Source organism: Ceratotherium simum, chromosome 6 (assembly GCF_057802395.1).
Source record: "Ceratotherium simum simum isolate JZ-2026a chromosome 6, ASM5780239v1, whole genome shotgun sequence".
NCBI lineage: Eukaryota > Metazoa > Chordata > Mammalia > Perissodactyla > Rhinocerotidae > Ceratotherium > Ceratotherium simum.
Window position 1 is genome coordinate 69,958,444 of NC_141905.1, and position 15,742 is coordinate 69,974,185.

Here is a 15,742-nt window from a genome sequence, read left to right on the forward strand (position 1 = left end):
AAATCAGATAGGAAACCACACGTTTTCTGAGAAGCAAACTCAGATAAGACAGACTTCTCTGAATTTGCAGGAGCCCAAATGGACTCTGACAACTAAAATTAGCAAAAGTTTTGAGTTATTAGCCAAAGGAGCTTTGGTTCCTCGGTTCCTGATGATCACTAAGCAGCCTCTTGTGCCTGCATAACAGAGGACCACCCAGGCTGTTATTTCTGTGAGGCCTGAGCAAGGGGGCCGGAGTGTGGGAGGCTGAGAAAGGAGTGGGCAGAGGGAAGAATGAGGGACTCACTAAGGGGTACGGCCTGTTCCCCTTCTTACTCCCTCAGACCCATTTTTCTCCAGGGTCTGACAGTGCAACAGACTTGTCCTGGGCACTCCTCCGCCCCCATTGGAGGTGATGTAGTGTCTGTGCCTGGCACTATGACATCATGAAAGACAGAGTCTAAAATAGGCTAAGCCCTGCCTTCTCTGCCAAGTGGGAAATAAGATCCATCAAGGACTATGGGGGGAGGGAGGGTGAGTAGCCCTCAATGTTCTCCCAGTGAAAATTACTAGAGATTCATTTCACACAAAACTGCAGCATTCCAGAGGTTGAAGTAAGAGGGACAAGAGTCGGGGGCAAAAACTATAGAGGAAAGGCTTAAAAATTAACGTTTCAGCCCAGTGCTCTGGGACTGGCATGAGCTGGCAGGTGAGCTGGAGGCTTGGGCTGTCCTCTGTGTCAAGCTGACCTGAGCTCTTTTCACCTGCGTGGATGTGCGTCTCCATGGAAACTGCCACGGGCTGCCTTTTTGTTGCTAGAGAAACGCTGAGGCCTGGGCTGTGTCTAGAGAAGGCAAGAATAAAGGAGGAGCGAAATGTTCACCATGCTCTGGTTGAACCCCTTTTATTTTGTGGGATCAGTCTCAACATGCACTAGTGTTAATGGCTTATTAGCCTACCCAGTGTTTGGAGTTCATATTTAACAACAGTGCTCGACGAGCTTGGGGTGAGAGTGGCATTTTTTCTGCCAGCCTCAGTGCTGCTGTGAACATCAGCACAATTTTTGCCCTTCGATACTTCTGCTGCCTGCAGACATGGAGTGATACTGAGTTGGGGAGCATAAGGGTGGATCATTTCCAGCAAAGGCCTCAGCAGCCCATCCCCCTCCACCCCGGGACCAATGCAAAGATTTGCCAGGTTTTCTTGTGTGTGGCATTCTTTTGGCATCAAAAGCTCTTGATTATAGCACTTTGGTTCTAATTAGCAGTCCTCGCCCTGGTCTCATGTTATTAAGCAGTCCAAGGGACCATTCCCGATCCCACAGCACAAGGAATAGAATTGCAGGGATTCTTTGGGCGTGTTGGGTTTCATTAGTCTTTGCCTTGGCTCATGTTTTGTAGAAAGCTCCAGATACATGGAAATGAAATCTCTGGACGTGAGGTCACCGGAGTACCCTGAAGTGGAACTGAAACAGCCCCTTTCTCTGCCTTCCTGGGAACCAGAGGATGTGTTCAGTGAACTGAGCATTCCTCTAGGTAGGTGAAATACACGGTCCTTCCAGAGAAGTCACCTCCTCCAGGAAGTGATTATTCTGCAGTAACGTCTAAGAGCTTGAGAGGGCTTGTTGTTGTTTTGTTGTTGTTGTTTTTAATGTCTGAGGCAGTAACCTAGATTTGCAAGGTGCTGCTTTACAGTTTCTTGCAATTTCAGTCTCCCGTAGTAGACCAGATGCCTCACGGGGCCAGGCCTTGCGCAGCACTGCCCTGGGAGCCAGAGCTAAGCGAGATGTGTCTTCCCATCAGGGACTGAGTTATTCCTGACCACACAGCCCTTCTTCAGGCAGGGAAGAAGCAGAGGCCTAGTGGCCGCCACCAAGTCAACAGAAGAAGAGGGAAATGACCCTCTTCTTCTACTGTCTTTCCTGCCCTCCGTGCCCCAGCTCCTCCTCAAACAACACAACGTTTTTTTCTCTTTGAGGGACCAGCTTCTCTGAGGCAATGATGCTGAATAGGCTGCATCTGGGGCAGACCCTATATAGTTGATAGAGGGAGCACTAAACAGACAGAGACCTGGGTCCCTGTCTTCCTGTTCCACTTATAGGTGACTGCATGTCCTCAGACACGTCATACCCAGAATGTTTTTTGTTTTTTCTAGTCACTACAAGTCCTTTATGAATAAGTCAACTGAGAGAGAGAGAGCTGTAAAAATACTTTTCTTGGAGGCCTTGGGAGTGGGAGCTACTGTCAGAACTCATCTGGCAGGGAAGGCACCCCAGCCAGAGGCAGCATGGGGATCAGGGCCCTGTCCAGAGGAGCAGCTGGCTGGGGGCGTTGAGAGGGAGATGGCTGGGGCCTCAGGCAGGGAATGTGCAAACGCGGAGGCCTCACAGGGAGGCATGGGTTGGGGGTACCTGAGCCTTAGTTTCTTCACCTGTAATATAGAATTGTTCCAGATCAGTGATTTTTCAATGGGGTGGGGCGGGGCAGCGAGAGAGCTTAATAATAGAATCACCTAGGACACATTTTCAAAAAGGAGAATTAACTAGAGTCTCAGGGAAGGGAGTGAAGGTACTTTAAGAAATTTCCCTGGGAACTTCTGACAGCATCGCTAACCCAGTGACTCCCACTCCAGCCCACATCATCTCTGGGTCTTTACATTGACTCTGAAAGGTTGGAAAACAATGAGACAAAGGAGTAGTAGCAGCTGCTCAGAGAGAGCTTGGAAGGCGTCTCTTGGGAAGATGTGACAAGGAAGCTCGGAGAAGCATGGGTTATGTGGTGACCAGTGACCCAATGTCTGCTCATTCAAAGATGGGCTAGTCAGTATGGAGGCTCATCCTTTCCATCAAGTTTCTCTTTCTTTTCATCTCCTTTAAAAAATTTCTTACTGTTTCTGTCCCCCAAGTGTACCATTTTCAGAGAGTCAGATTTGAAGAGCAAACTTCCTTTTTTTTAAGGGATAAATTTGCTGCATAGCATCCAGCATGCCCCAAGACAAAAACTAAAAAAGGAACTACTGACCTTAAAATGAACTAAGGTGACTGCATCATGGCCCTGGGTGTTTTAACCTTGGAAAACAGTTGCAAAGGTTGCCTTTCAGGAAAAAGGTGCCAGACGGTTTATTCGTGAATTCTTCATGCATTCATTCAGTCAGCAACACTTGCTGGATGGTGTGGCACTGTGCAAGGCACTCTGGGGGAATCGAGAAATCTAACACAAGTCTCTTGTCATCCAAGAGCTTAGAATCTGTATGACACACACAAGCAAAAATTAAGAATAAATTCTGCTACCTTATAATTTGTCTTTTTGTTATTGTTTTTCGTTGCAAAAAATGTGAGACTATTATAACAAATTTAAAAAATAAGAACCATATAAAGTAAATATTAAATGTATTGCTTCCCTCCCATCTCTCCCAAACTCCAGAGGTAGCACTTTCATACCCACGGATAGTTTTTCTCCCACAAAAGCAGGATCACGCTATACACATACTGTTCTGCAATTTGCTTTTTTAACTTAACGGTGGATCTTAGAGATCTCTTCATGTCAGTACATAGAGAATGCATTCTTCTTAACCACTGCAAATATTCCATCTTAAAAGATGTACCATAAATTACTGATCCGTTCCTCTACTGGTGAACTTTAAGGATATTTTCAAATTTTTTTCCATTACCAAAATGCTATAATAGTTAAGCTTTTATTTTTATCATCTGCCATGGCACTATTATCTCTTTTAACTTTCTCAAAACACCAATGAGGTAGGTAATAATTTTATCCCTATTTTCCAGATAAGAAATCTGAGGTTCAGGATTATAAAGCTAATGATCAGCAAAGGCCGGAGTCAGGATTCAAACCCCAGGAGTGTGACTCATAGAGCCAGGCTGCCTCTATGCTCTGCTGCCTTCCAAACACGCTATTACCTTTGTGCGTGTGCCAGTGTTTCTGTGGTACAATGTCCTAGCGGGGGTGGTGTCATATATATTTGCATTTCAGATTTTCATAATTGCTACTTAATTGCACTCCAAAAAGATTATACCAGTTTTCACCGCTACTTGAGGGAAAGTTCTCATTCTTCATGTCCTTGCCAACATTGGATGTTATCAGTTTTTAATCTTTACCAATCTGTTGGAAGGAAAATGGTATCTCATTCTGTTTTTTTAAAAACAGCTCTATTGAGGTAAAATTGATGTTAATGAGGTGCACGTATTTAAAATGTACAATCTTATCAATTTTGACATATGTATATGCTTGTGAGACCATCACCACAATCAAGATAGTGAACATATTCATCACCTCCCAAATTTCCTGATACTCCTTTGTAATCTCTCTCTCCCCACACCTCAATCTGCTGGTAGCCACTGCTCTCCTTTCTGTCACTAAATATCAGTTTGCATTCTAGAATTGTATATAAAGGGAATCATACAGTATGTACTGTTTTTGCCTGGCTTATTTCACTCAGCATGATTATTATGAGATTCATCCAAATTGTTGGGTGCATTGATAGTTGGTTTCTTGTTATTGTTGAGGAGTATTGCATTGTGCGTATGGATGGACCACCTTTTGTTTATTCATTCCTCTGTTGATGGGCATTTGGGTTATTTCTGGTTTTGGGCTAATACACATTGTACTTTTATACTTGATTATAGTCCTTGATTAGCTTTGAGACCCATTATCTCCTTGATTTTGGGGTGGGGGGCTTGGTTCTATTTTTCACATTTGACAGGCGAGGAAACTGAAGCCCAGAGACTTACCCAAGGTCACAGAGCTAGGTCAGGTCAGAACTCAGGATTTCTAACCCGAGACTGCTCTGTTCAGGCGGCACAGTGTAGGAAAGGCAGGTTTTGTGCAGTGGTTAAGAGCACAGACTGTGGAATTTGACTCCCTGGGTTCAACTCCCAGCTGTCTGGGGGACACAGAGCAGCCTATTGAACCTCTCTGCTTGGCTTTCTTCACCTGTAAATCAGGGAGAGTAATAGAAGCCAAACATGTAGGGTTATTTTGAGGATCAAATGAACAAATGCTTGTAAGGTCTTAGTGTCTTCCAGCAGGAGGTATTTAATAAGGGTTGTCTGTTGTTATTATTCATTCATGAAATAGTTACTGAGACCTACTATGTTGCCTCTCACTGGGGCTGCATAACCCTTCACCCTCCAGGAGCAGTCACTCCTGCAGAGACTTCTAGGGAGGTGGGGAACAACTTGCAGGTTTTGTCCCTCTGGAGAGCGGGGCGGAGAATGAGGAGTGCCAAGGACAGGGCACGCCATGGGGAGGAGAGAGAAGTGAAGTCTGGTTGCTCAGGGCCGAGTGGGCATGGTGGGGGCGGGCACTGACCGTGTGTTTTAGGCCAGCTTTGGGTGACCCCAGCCAGCATGAGCCTGCCAAGGCCTGTTCTTACCAGAACAAAAGGGCATTGCCTGCAAAACACACGCTCCCCCTCCACCCATCCCGGGCTTTGCTGGGATGACGGAGTTATAATTACCCTCGCCAGGAACTATTATTAGAAGGCAAATGCAGCTTTAATTATCATACTTAATAGAGGCTGAAAAATGGGAGGACCAAGAGGTTCCAGAACTCCTCCGGAGGGCTGTGGCCGTTTTTCTTGCTGCTGCCGCTTCACTAGGCCCTCACATTCCAGAAACGTCCTGAGGCGGTGTTGGCATTGTAGTGCCTGTGGCAACTCCCAGTTACTCAGGAGAGAGGAACCAGGAGTTTGGGGATCTTCCCCGCCCAGGCTTCTCCTTCCCCAGCACTGTCTTGATCACCTGGTACTGCCTGACCAGCTGCCCGGGTCGGGCGGGGGCGGGGGAGAGAGTTGCTGCCAAACTGTGGGGTCTGGGTTCTCCAGATGGCTTTGGGGAAAGGTTGGAGGGCAAGAAGGCCAACCCATAGGCAGTTGGCCTCTGTGAAGAAATGTTTAACGTGTGGCTGGAAACTAATATTTTTTGAGCATCAGGCAAAATGATAGGTGCTTCCCCATAACACCATTTATGGTATTATTATTCCTATTTCACAGATGAGGAAACTCATCTCAGAGAAGTTAAATAATGTACTCGAGGTCATACAATGTAAGTAAAAGAGCTAGGTTTGACTCTAAATTCCATTTTCTCTCCACTATTCTATGAGCGTCTAAGCTTTTTCTCTTTTTTTTTTTTTTCTGGCAATGGAAGCCTTTGTTCAAGTGAAATCTCACCCAGAACCCCCAAGATGGTAGCCGTGCCCCTTGGGTTGAAAGGGGCCACAGCTGCCAGCTCAGGCACTGCTTCACACTCTGCGGTGGCTTCTGAGGCAGCTGTATCCCTTCTGGGGGTCCTAGGATAGGGGCTGGAAGGCCTCTTGGGAAACCTGGAGGATCCTGGGGACCTCAGCTGGGGTCTAAAGTGACAACCCCAGGGCTTCTTTCCTGGTACCACCCAAGTGGCAGATCCTACAGGGTCTGTGGCGGGACAGAGGGGGTAGCTCTGATCACAGGCCTGCATCTGCTCCATGTGGCCTCCGGGTGGTGCTTCTCCTTCTCTAGTTGCTGTGTCTTGTCTCATGTGGGCCTCTGCTCCCCGCAGAGAAGCAGCAAGGGGGAGAACTATTTTGTAGGAAGAGAGGACGTAGGCTGGCCTTGCTTAAAACTCCTTTGCCAGCCACAGCCAGGGGCCAGGGCCTGTTTGTGAAGTGGAGGAGTGAACTGGCCACCCACAGGCAAAGCCAGGGCCACTTTTCCATTCTTTGGGGTGAGGGGAGGAGGAGGGTGAGGGGGTGGGGAAGGTCACTCAGCTTCCCTCTAGGCAGCTGGGCCTGAGTGAGGCTCCCTCACTTCTGGGGTCTTCTGTGGACTGCTGAGGGCACAGCAATGTGCTACGTGGCAGTTTGAGAAAACCAGCTGAGGAGGCCGCCCAGGCCCCAAACCGCAGTGGAGCAATCAGTCAAGGCAGGCTGTGGGCAGGGCTCCAGGCTCCCTCTTCCCTCAGGCCTGCCCCTCCGCACTGATGAGTGGCTGTCTTGAAGTGAAACAAAAAATTGTAATTATAAGTCTAGGCTGCTTCTCTATGACAGGGTCTCCTGTGCACTTAGCTCTGTCTCACGGGAAGTGGAAAGAGAATGAGAAAGAAGCCCCGGACTTGTGGTCACACACAGGTTTGGAGGCCAGCTCAGGCCTGTCCTTGGTGGCGCCCTGGCCTGTCTCTCTCTCTCTGCAAGCTGCTGTTCCCCTCTGTGCCTGCTCCTAGCCCCTCTCTCCTTTCCACCCAGTGTGGCCAACAGTCTGACCACCCCCACCCCCAGCAGAGCAGTGGGAGCTAACCAGATGGGCAGCAGCAAAGCCCAGCTGAAGTGTGTCATCGTGCACGCAGGGAGCAGCCCCTGTCTGAAAGTGGGATCTGGGTGAGCCGAGTGGTCAGCCCCTCTTCTGTAGTTACATAGGGGGTCCTGCTTTGCACAGCCCTCACACCCTGCTCTTTTGCTGGTGCTTCACAATCAGGTGCCTCAGGAAACTAAGGCCCAGGAGGGGTTCACCTGACTCTCCCCAGGTTACATAGGTTCTTAGTGTCTGGCCTGTGCCCTCTCAGACCTGGGCTCTTTCCACTCTGCTGACCATGTCTTTAAGAGGAGAACCATGACCCCCAAAACTCTTGGTGGAGGCTGGAGCAGCTGCCATCCCTTCAAAGATAGATCCTCTGGGCTATGACACTGTCACTTCTCTGGCTATTGGGCCACTCTTTCCTTTCCTCAGAATCAAAAGGCTTCCCAGAATCCTGGGATTTATATTTAATAAGTCACAAATAGAATGCTATTAATTGATGGTTCAGATGTAAAGCCTGGAGAAAATGGGGAAATGTTTCAGATATACTATTACATGAGAAAAGGGAGGAGACAGAATTGCACTTAGGGTATGGTTAAAACTGCTCCCCCCCAACACACACACACACAAAGCCTCTACATATAGATAGTGTGGAAGATAATATTTTGATTGGAATGACTCTTGGTGTTTTTTTCTCACTTTTGTTTATCTTTAAAATTTTCTTTAATGAACATAATTCTAAAATAAACAACAAAAAATGAGAGCATTCTTTAGAGTCCTAGCCACAACAGCTGCAGAGAGAAGTACAGTGTGGAGAAATGAAATCCAACAGGTGAAATGTAAGCAACCTCCTTCTTCCTCTTTTCTCTGGAAAGCCTGGAAGCAGGCTGATAATAGGAGAGCCTGGACCTAGTTCCCAAGGGCAGTTGCAGAGCATGTAATTGCCAAGCACTCCATCCCACTTGGGGGAGTACATCCCTTACCTTCACAACCACCTGTGAATGAGGTAGGTGCTATTCTCTTCGGGCCTGTTTTGCAAATGAGGAGACAGGCTTGGAGAAGCTAGGTCACCAGCCAAAGTCAACAGCAAGTCGGATGGAGCTCATTGCTTTCCACCTGATGGCTGGCAGGACCACAGGGGCCACCCTCCACCTTCCTAATCGCCTGCCTGTCCTCCCCCATCCTTCTGCAGGGGTAGAGTTCGTGGTGCCCAGGACTGGGTTTTACTGCAAGCTGTGTGGACTATTCTACACAAGCGAGGAGGTGGCGAAGATGAGCCACTGTCGCAGTGCTGTCCACTACAGGAACTTACAGGTAACCATCGGCCTTCCTTGCCTAGCACCCAGGGGGCTCCCCAGTCTCTGTTTCTGTGAGTTTCTATCTCCTTCCACCACATGGAGAACTTCTACTCTCCCCTCAGACCTGACTCCACTGGGCTGCTCCACATGGTGGCTGCCTCCTGTGTGCTCTCAGAGCACATGTCTCCACTTTAGCACTTAGAACCTTCTATTTGGGTTGGTTTTATTGTATCTGCCTCTCCCTCTAGACTGAGTAACTTGGGTTACTGTTCACCTGGCCCATGGTTGGGGCTGACCCCTTCTCACAAGACCTGGCGGTTCCAGATGCAGATATTTCTGTTTCTGTTACCCTGTGCAGGTATCCCTGTTTGCTAGAATAAAAACCACTATTATGTTCTATTTAAATGTTCATCCATACCGCAACATAGGCATATGTGCACCAGGCACTGTTCTAGGCACTGGGGGTACAACAACAAAAAACCAAAAAAGCAGACAAAGATCCCCGCCTTCATGGAGCTCCTACATTCTAGTGTAGGAGACAAGCAATAAACAAATAAGTTTTTAGTATATTAAAAGGTGACATAAAATATACTCTAACTACCATATTTCATCCAATCTAAGGAGCCATCAGTTGTAAGACACACGGCTATTTTTTGATACCAACAAGAAAAATAAATTGCAAATTAAATGGTGAGACTCCATCAACTGTAAAATGCATCTCAATTTCAGAGATGTTAATGTGTGAAAAAAACACATATCTTAAAATCAATGAACTATAGTAATATTTCTATAATATACACCTAATTAATATGTATATAGCATATTAGAATGTGGTTTTCATAATTAACTTCTGGTATAGGCTGGGGATTAGTAACTTAATAGAAAGCATGGTATACCAGACACCAGGGGTGAGTATTTCAAGGTACCTCCTGTTTTCACTACCAGGAATCAGACTAGTTTTTTGACGGACAAGGCCTCAACTCGGGAAGACCCTCATGGTGGCAGCGTGCCCTTATTCTGGAGCAGGCATTACTTTCAGTTAAATTGTTAAAGAGTGGCTCATCTGGTGGTTCTTAACCAGGGTGTGAACCAGAATCACCAGGACAACGTTTCAAAAGTATATATACTAGGTCAGATATTCAGTAGAATTTGGGGGGGAGACCTGGGAATACATAATTTGAGAAAGCTCTCCAAATAATGTGAATATGTACCCCGAGTTAAGAAAACTCAGATATGGGCCAACTCCCTTGTTTTATAATTAAGGAAACTGAGGCCCAGAGAAGCTATGTGATATGTCCAAGCCCATGCTGATAGTGAATTACCAAGCCTGGGATCAGATCGCCTGATTCTTAATCACTTTCCTCTTTTTACTCTACTAAGCTGGTCTTGCAAACTGAGTGAGACCCATAATTTCATGGCCTGGGTCACCGTCTAGAAGGGACTGTCGTTGGCTATGTCCAAACTCAGGTCATTTAAGCTTCTTGATTTCCCTTTGGAGAGCAGCTGTCACAACTGAGGAAGCCATGGGGCCTGGGGCCCACGTCCCAGCCACTCCTGGGGGAGGGCAGTGAAGGCCTAACTTGGCCAGACCCAGGGTTCAGACTGGGCTCCAGGGAGCCAGCTGAGGGCAGCCATCTAGCCTGAAGACATCATCTTCCCCCTCCCCAAGGACATGAAACCTATGGAAGGCAGGGCTGGATGGGACCTTGGAGATCATCCAGTCTTGATTTTCCCAAACTTTGGTTTTCATACCATCTGGCATCTTTTAAAAATGCAACTTCCTGGACCTACCCTATACCTGCTTATTTGTTTTCTCTAGGGCTGAGCCTGAGAATCTGCATTTAAAAAAATCTTTCTAGCAGATTCTGATATCTCAATCCAAGAATCTTTGATCTCATCTGGCATTCTCAGCTGAGTTGTGCAGCCCCCAAGGAAACCACACAGCTTAAGGTCACCCAAGAAGTTAGGAAGAGTACAGACTTGCCAGGGCCTCTAATTCTAAATCCTGTGTTTTTTCCAGGGCAGTGGACTGCACTATGTTCTGGGCCCCTGCAACAGACTTACCTCCCCATAGCAGGCCAGAGCTGTTCGTGTGGTCCCCAGACATGTCAGTTCTAGACATTGGCTAAGCCCCTTACACTCGCCAACCACAGTTCAGGTTTCCCTGAAGCACCAGTCAGGGAGCTGGGAGCCTCCACCACAGGCTTCCCCAGATAGGGTTTCTGTAGTGGCTTTGACAAAATATCTCTTGTCCACATGGCCTCGCCCACCCCACCCCATCACACCCCAAGTTACCTGTGTGGAAAGGGAAGAATTCAGACCCGAGCAGTGGGTGCTGGCTGACACCTAAGTCAGGCAACTTGTAAACTTAGCACCACCAGGAGGCCTTGAGGTGGGGGCAGGGGATTGCTCTTCGGGGAGCAGGTGGAAGGAGCCTCCATCCTTTCTGTGCAACCCCTGCTGTGCCCCACTGCTGGTCATGGCCCTGAGAGAACCCACCCAGAGTAATCTGGAACAACAGGTGGAGTCAGCACTAGATAGGAAAACTAGATGCCTGCGTGGCTCCAGGTCCAGAGAAGAATGTGCCCACATGCAGCACACTCACCCACTTGCCTGTCTGAGTACTCAATTCCCTTCTCTGAGCTGAGGCAGTGGAGAAACCTGGCCTTCCATTAGCAGCCTGGGCCTCAGGGACCCACAGTCTGCCCCTCTCCCAGTCAGGTTCACCAACCTCTCAGGGCCAACCACAGTCTCTTCTAGACCAGGTAGACCCAGTCATCTCATGCACATCATCTTGTCTGACCCTCAAAATCTCCTGGAGAGGAGGAGGACACCATTTCTCCCATTTAACAGATTAGGTCTGAGGCTGGGAAAAGAAGAGTGACTTTCCCAAAATCATTCATGATAACGGGCAACATTGCAGAGTGTTTATTCCATGCCGGGTGCTGTGCCAAGTGCTTTATGCTCCCTCTCTTGGACTTCACAACAACCTTATGTGGTAGTTACCGTTATTACCTGCACTTTACAGATGTCAGAGATATTGGGTATTCTCTGCTGAGAGCTAGGTCATCTGATGGCAAAGCCTACACTTCTGGCCACTGCGCTGGACCTAACCTGCTGACTCCTAATCCAGTGCTCTTTGCACTACTCCTTGCTGCCCCAGCAATCAGATGGCCTGCAGCTGGGGGCCCCAGGCATTTTCTAGTCTGTCTCACTACACTGAATCCAGAATCCCAGGAGCGGCCCAACAGGCTCGCTGAGTTGGGCTGGGGGCCAGTCATAGCAGTGAGCGTTCCAGGGCGGGGTGAGGTGGCCCCCAGCTATGGAACAGAAATCCATAGAAGGACCTCCAAGACACTCAACCTGCCAGCCCGCCTGACAGGAAGCAGGTTGTTAGAGTCTCAAATGTCAGGCTGCGGCTCTGTCTTTCACAATCGCTATAGGACAGCGCTTCTCTCCTCCTGCCCTTTCAGTTTCCCCTTCCTCCATCTGCCATTTACACATGGACGTGCTGCCTGGATACTGCAGCTCTTTCTGGAAAACAGAGAGTGGCTATGAGGATTAAATGAGTTTATATAAGAAAAGCAGTTAGAAGAGTGCTTGTACAGGATAAGGGCTACAGAACTGTTTGCTGCTGTTAGGATCTGTACTTTACATGTTTTCTACAAGAGACACACATTACCTGTAAACTAACATAAAGGGGGAGGAAGTCATTGCTTAGTATGGGTTCTGTAGCCGCAGAAGGATCTGGGGAGGGAGGAGGCGGCGGGTCCCACTGGCTGGGCAAGATGATAAGAGAGGGGGCCAAGGCACTCACCCCCTTCTTCTCCCTCCAGGTCACCACTAACCCTCTCTCTCCCTGCTTTGCCCCTCTCTTCCCACCACAGAAGTACTTGTCCCAGCTGGCCGAGGAGGGCCTGAAGGAGACCGAGGGGGCAGGCAGCCCGAGGCCCGAGGACAGCGGAATCGTGCCCAACTTTGAAAGGAAAAAGCTCTGACACACCTGCTGCTGCTGGAAGCCGGGAGAGGAGGGCCTGCGAGGTGGGGCCTTCCTGACCTCGGTGCAGGAACTGAAGCCCAAGAGGAAGGAAAACCAGGCAGGCCGCATGGCCTGGGTTTGTTCTCAGAGACTCATGAAAACGCCGTGAAGTGTCTCCTAGAGCTGTCACCCTGCTGTGTCCAGCCCCCTGAGGGTCGCCTCTCTCTGCCTGTTGTCTCTTTTGTTTCCTTCAAACCTTCAATTTGCTTCTCTCTCTTCCTCCCCCTCCCTCCCTCTCTCCTCTTTCTGTGCCAAGGGTCATTTCCATTTCATAAAATCCAACTTCTCAGGGATTTTCACAGTGTTCAAATTCTTGATGGGCTAGAACAGGTCAGGCCAGGCTGAGTCATCCAAGGGAAAGATTTCACGGAAACTCCTGGGTCAGGAACCACTTCAGTGAACCTGGAGCAGTTTCTCTGCCTGGGAGGAGGGTGTTGGGGGAGGTTGGTGCTGAGTCGGGCCCTGCAGTCCTGGAGAGGGGGCACCCTAGACAGTCAGTTGGCAGAAGCTGGGAGTTCCTCCAGCTGGACTACCTTTTTGAAAAGCCCTTGGTTTTAATAACTCTTGCACCCTCTCAATTATTCTAGAAGTTCACCAGATTCATGCCTTAAAATAAAATTCAATGAATTTTACAGAGGAGGAAAAGAACCCTTCATTTTGGAAGCTCTGATAAATTCCCCCCAAACTATTTTTGTCTTCTTGATTTCAGGAGATGCCAGGGTTTGTTCTATTCTGGACAGTGAATTTGGTGTAGATTCACTTTAAATAAAAATGAAAAGAGAAGCACTTTCTCTCTCCAGCTAAAACAGCCGCTGGTAAGGGCTTAGGTTGAATGTTGGCCTCCCAGGATGCGTGGCATTGGCCCGAGAGACACCAAAACAAGGAAATGGCATCCCCACTGATGCCTGCACTCTGGGCTCCAGCAGCCTCACAGTGGGATGGTTTTTCAATGGCCTCTCAATGGGGAGAAACTAAGGAAAGAGAAGGCTGCAGGACTGAAGAGTGGCATTTGAGGATTGCCCTGGGTTTGTGGTGGCCCCTTTCCAATTTGGCAGAAGGTCAAGGGCGTCTCAGAGCTGACTCCATGCGCAGACCTTGCTGTTATATGTTATGAAGAACAGAACCCTTATTCTCATCGGGCTGTCTGATCCCGGAGGTCAGTGCCTTCAGGCCCCAGCCGGGCTCCGGGTTCCGCGTCTGATGTGCTATTGGAAGGGTTTGGGACAGGGTGCTGGGAGGATGAGGCTCGGCCGCAGCCCTACAGAAGACCTCAAGAACATCAGAGGGGAGCCTGGTGCTGTTTCCACAAGCCAACATACTCACCTGGAGGCGGCCTGCCTGGCTCAGCCCCTGGAAGGTGGTTCCTGTTGTTTCTGTTCCTGATGGCAAGCAGGTAGACGAGGAAGGGATTGTTCGTTTTATTTATTTATTTTTGCATTTTTTTTATGGTAGGTAAGAGTAGACTGCACATTCTGTCCTCTGCTCTAATGGCAGAAGGGTAGAGAGATCATCTGAGTTTGACACTGACATTTTATCAGTGAGGAAACTGAGGCACAGAAAGGAAACATGTAGAACATAAAATGATCACGTGTAAACCTTGAGGTACATGATCCCCAGCGAGGAGAGAGCTTTTGGGAAGCTGTGAGGGAGAAGAGAGAAGGCAATGCCAGAGGCAAACAGACTGGCTTGGACAGGTGTGGTGAGGAGAGGCTGGAGGAAGCAGGAAACCTGAACTTGGCATCCGGCCACCTGGGGGCCTCGGAAAGGTTGGTGTCTCCAAGAGGCAGCTCTCTGACCTCCTCGCCGGACCTTGCTGGGAAAAGCCTGCCGCCTCCATCAGAGGCTGGAACCGTGCATTGTCAGAGAGGCTGGTAGTCTTTTCTCCAGCAAAGTGAAAGCTGACCCGCCAGCTCATCCCCCGGCAGCGTTTCCATGGAAATCCCAATGGCTGTTCAAACAACCGCATTCCCAGTAGTGTAATGGCTCCCTTGCTGACAGACTGATCTTCTCCATCTTGGAAAGCTGGAGAGAGCCCCTGGGAGGGAGAGAGGAGAGGCTCTCTCAGCATTCAATCAGAACCTTGAGTTTAAAAATCATCTAAGCTTCTAATTTGTGTGTGTATATATATATTTATTTTTATTTATTTTTATACAATTCCATTGGCATGGTCCTTCACCCACTCCGTAATTTGCACTTTTTATTCCTACGTGTGTCATACACAATGCAGTATGAAAGGCAACCAGGAAAATATTGATTTATTTTTTAAAGCTTTTCCTCAGTGTTTGTCCACCATTTCAAAGTGTCTCCCAGAAAAGGTTGTTCAAGAGCAGCTGCCGCCTTGAGCTACAGATCCATGTGTTACCTGAGTTACATATAACTGAAGGCCTATGTAATTTTCTTTCATCGTAAACCCCTGAAATAAAGTAGATCCAGACCATATGCCCAAAGAATTTGGTAAGTTTGATGTTGTGTGAGCAGCAGCCGCTAGTATCAGGGTTTCCCTTTCTTGGACACTCCGAGGCTGTGATCTGTTAGATGATACTTGAACTGGACCAGAGTTTGTTTTTTGAGCTTATGAGAAAAAAAAACAACACTAGTTAATTTGTTTGAACTTGTAAAGTATTGGATTTTGTTGAGTGTCCTATAAATCGTCACCACTTTTCCTGATCTGTATAACTGACCGCAAGTGTTTGTTTCTACAAAAGGAAAAAAAAATGATTTTTAATAAAGATAATTTGAAAGCTTGTGAGTAAGGAGCCATCTGTCATGCAGAGATCCCTCGACATTTGGCTGCGGGAAGCTCGCCAGCACTGAGGTTGGGATTTGGTCCCTCTCTGAATCTAGAATGTTTCTGAAGGGTTGAAAGGAGAGGGCACAACAGCTTCCATTTGGGGCTCTGTGAGAATCTGAGATTCTCAGGGGTGAACCTCCAGAAGGGCAGAGTCTAGGAAAGTGGGAAGCTGCTGTCCCTTTTGGAGAATCAGATAGAAAAATCTCTTAGCCTCTTAGAAACCCTGAGCCCTGCTACCCAGTGCTCCCCGGTCTGCTAGTGGCTGAACCCCATTGTGCTGCACCAGGGTGAGGCCATTTCTGGGCGTTCCACCCCCTGTGAGGTGGTGGGTACCTAGCTTGGCACTTGTTA

The 15,742-nt window shown here is 48.2% G+C and overlaps 1 protein-coding gene across 1 annotated transcript in view; it reads left to right on the plus strand.

Annotated features, from left to right (window-relative positions):
* RBM20 (RNA binding motif protein 20) overlaps window positions 1-15,346 on the plus strand; it is a 196,448-nt gene extending 181,102 nt beyond the window's left edge. Inside the window, exons 12-14 of the mRNA XM_004428073.3 lie at window positions 1,380-1,514; window positions 8,456-8,577; window positions 12,449-15,346. Coding sequence (XP_004428130.2) covers window positions 1,380-1,514; window positions 8,456-8,577; window positions 12,449-12,559 — 368 coding nt within the window. The 3' untranslated portion in view covers window positions 12,560-15,346. The remainder of the gene's footprint in view (window positions 1-1,379; window positions 1,515-8,455; window positions 8,578-12,448) is intronic.
* The last annotated feature ends 396 nt before the right edge of the window (window positions 15,347-15,742 follow it).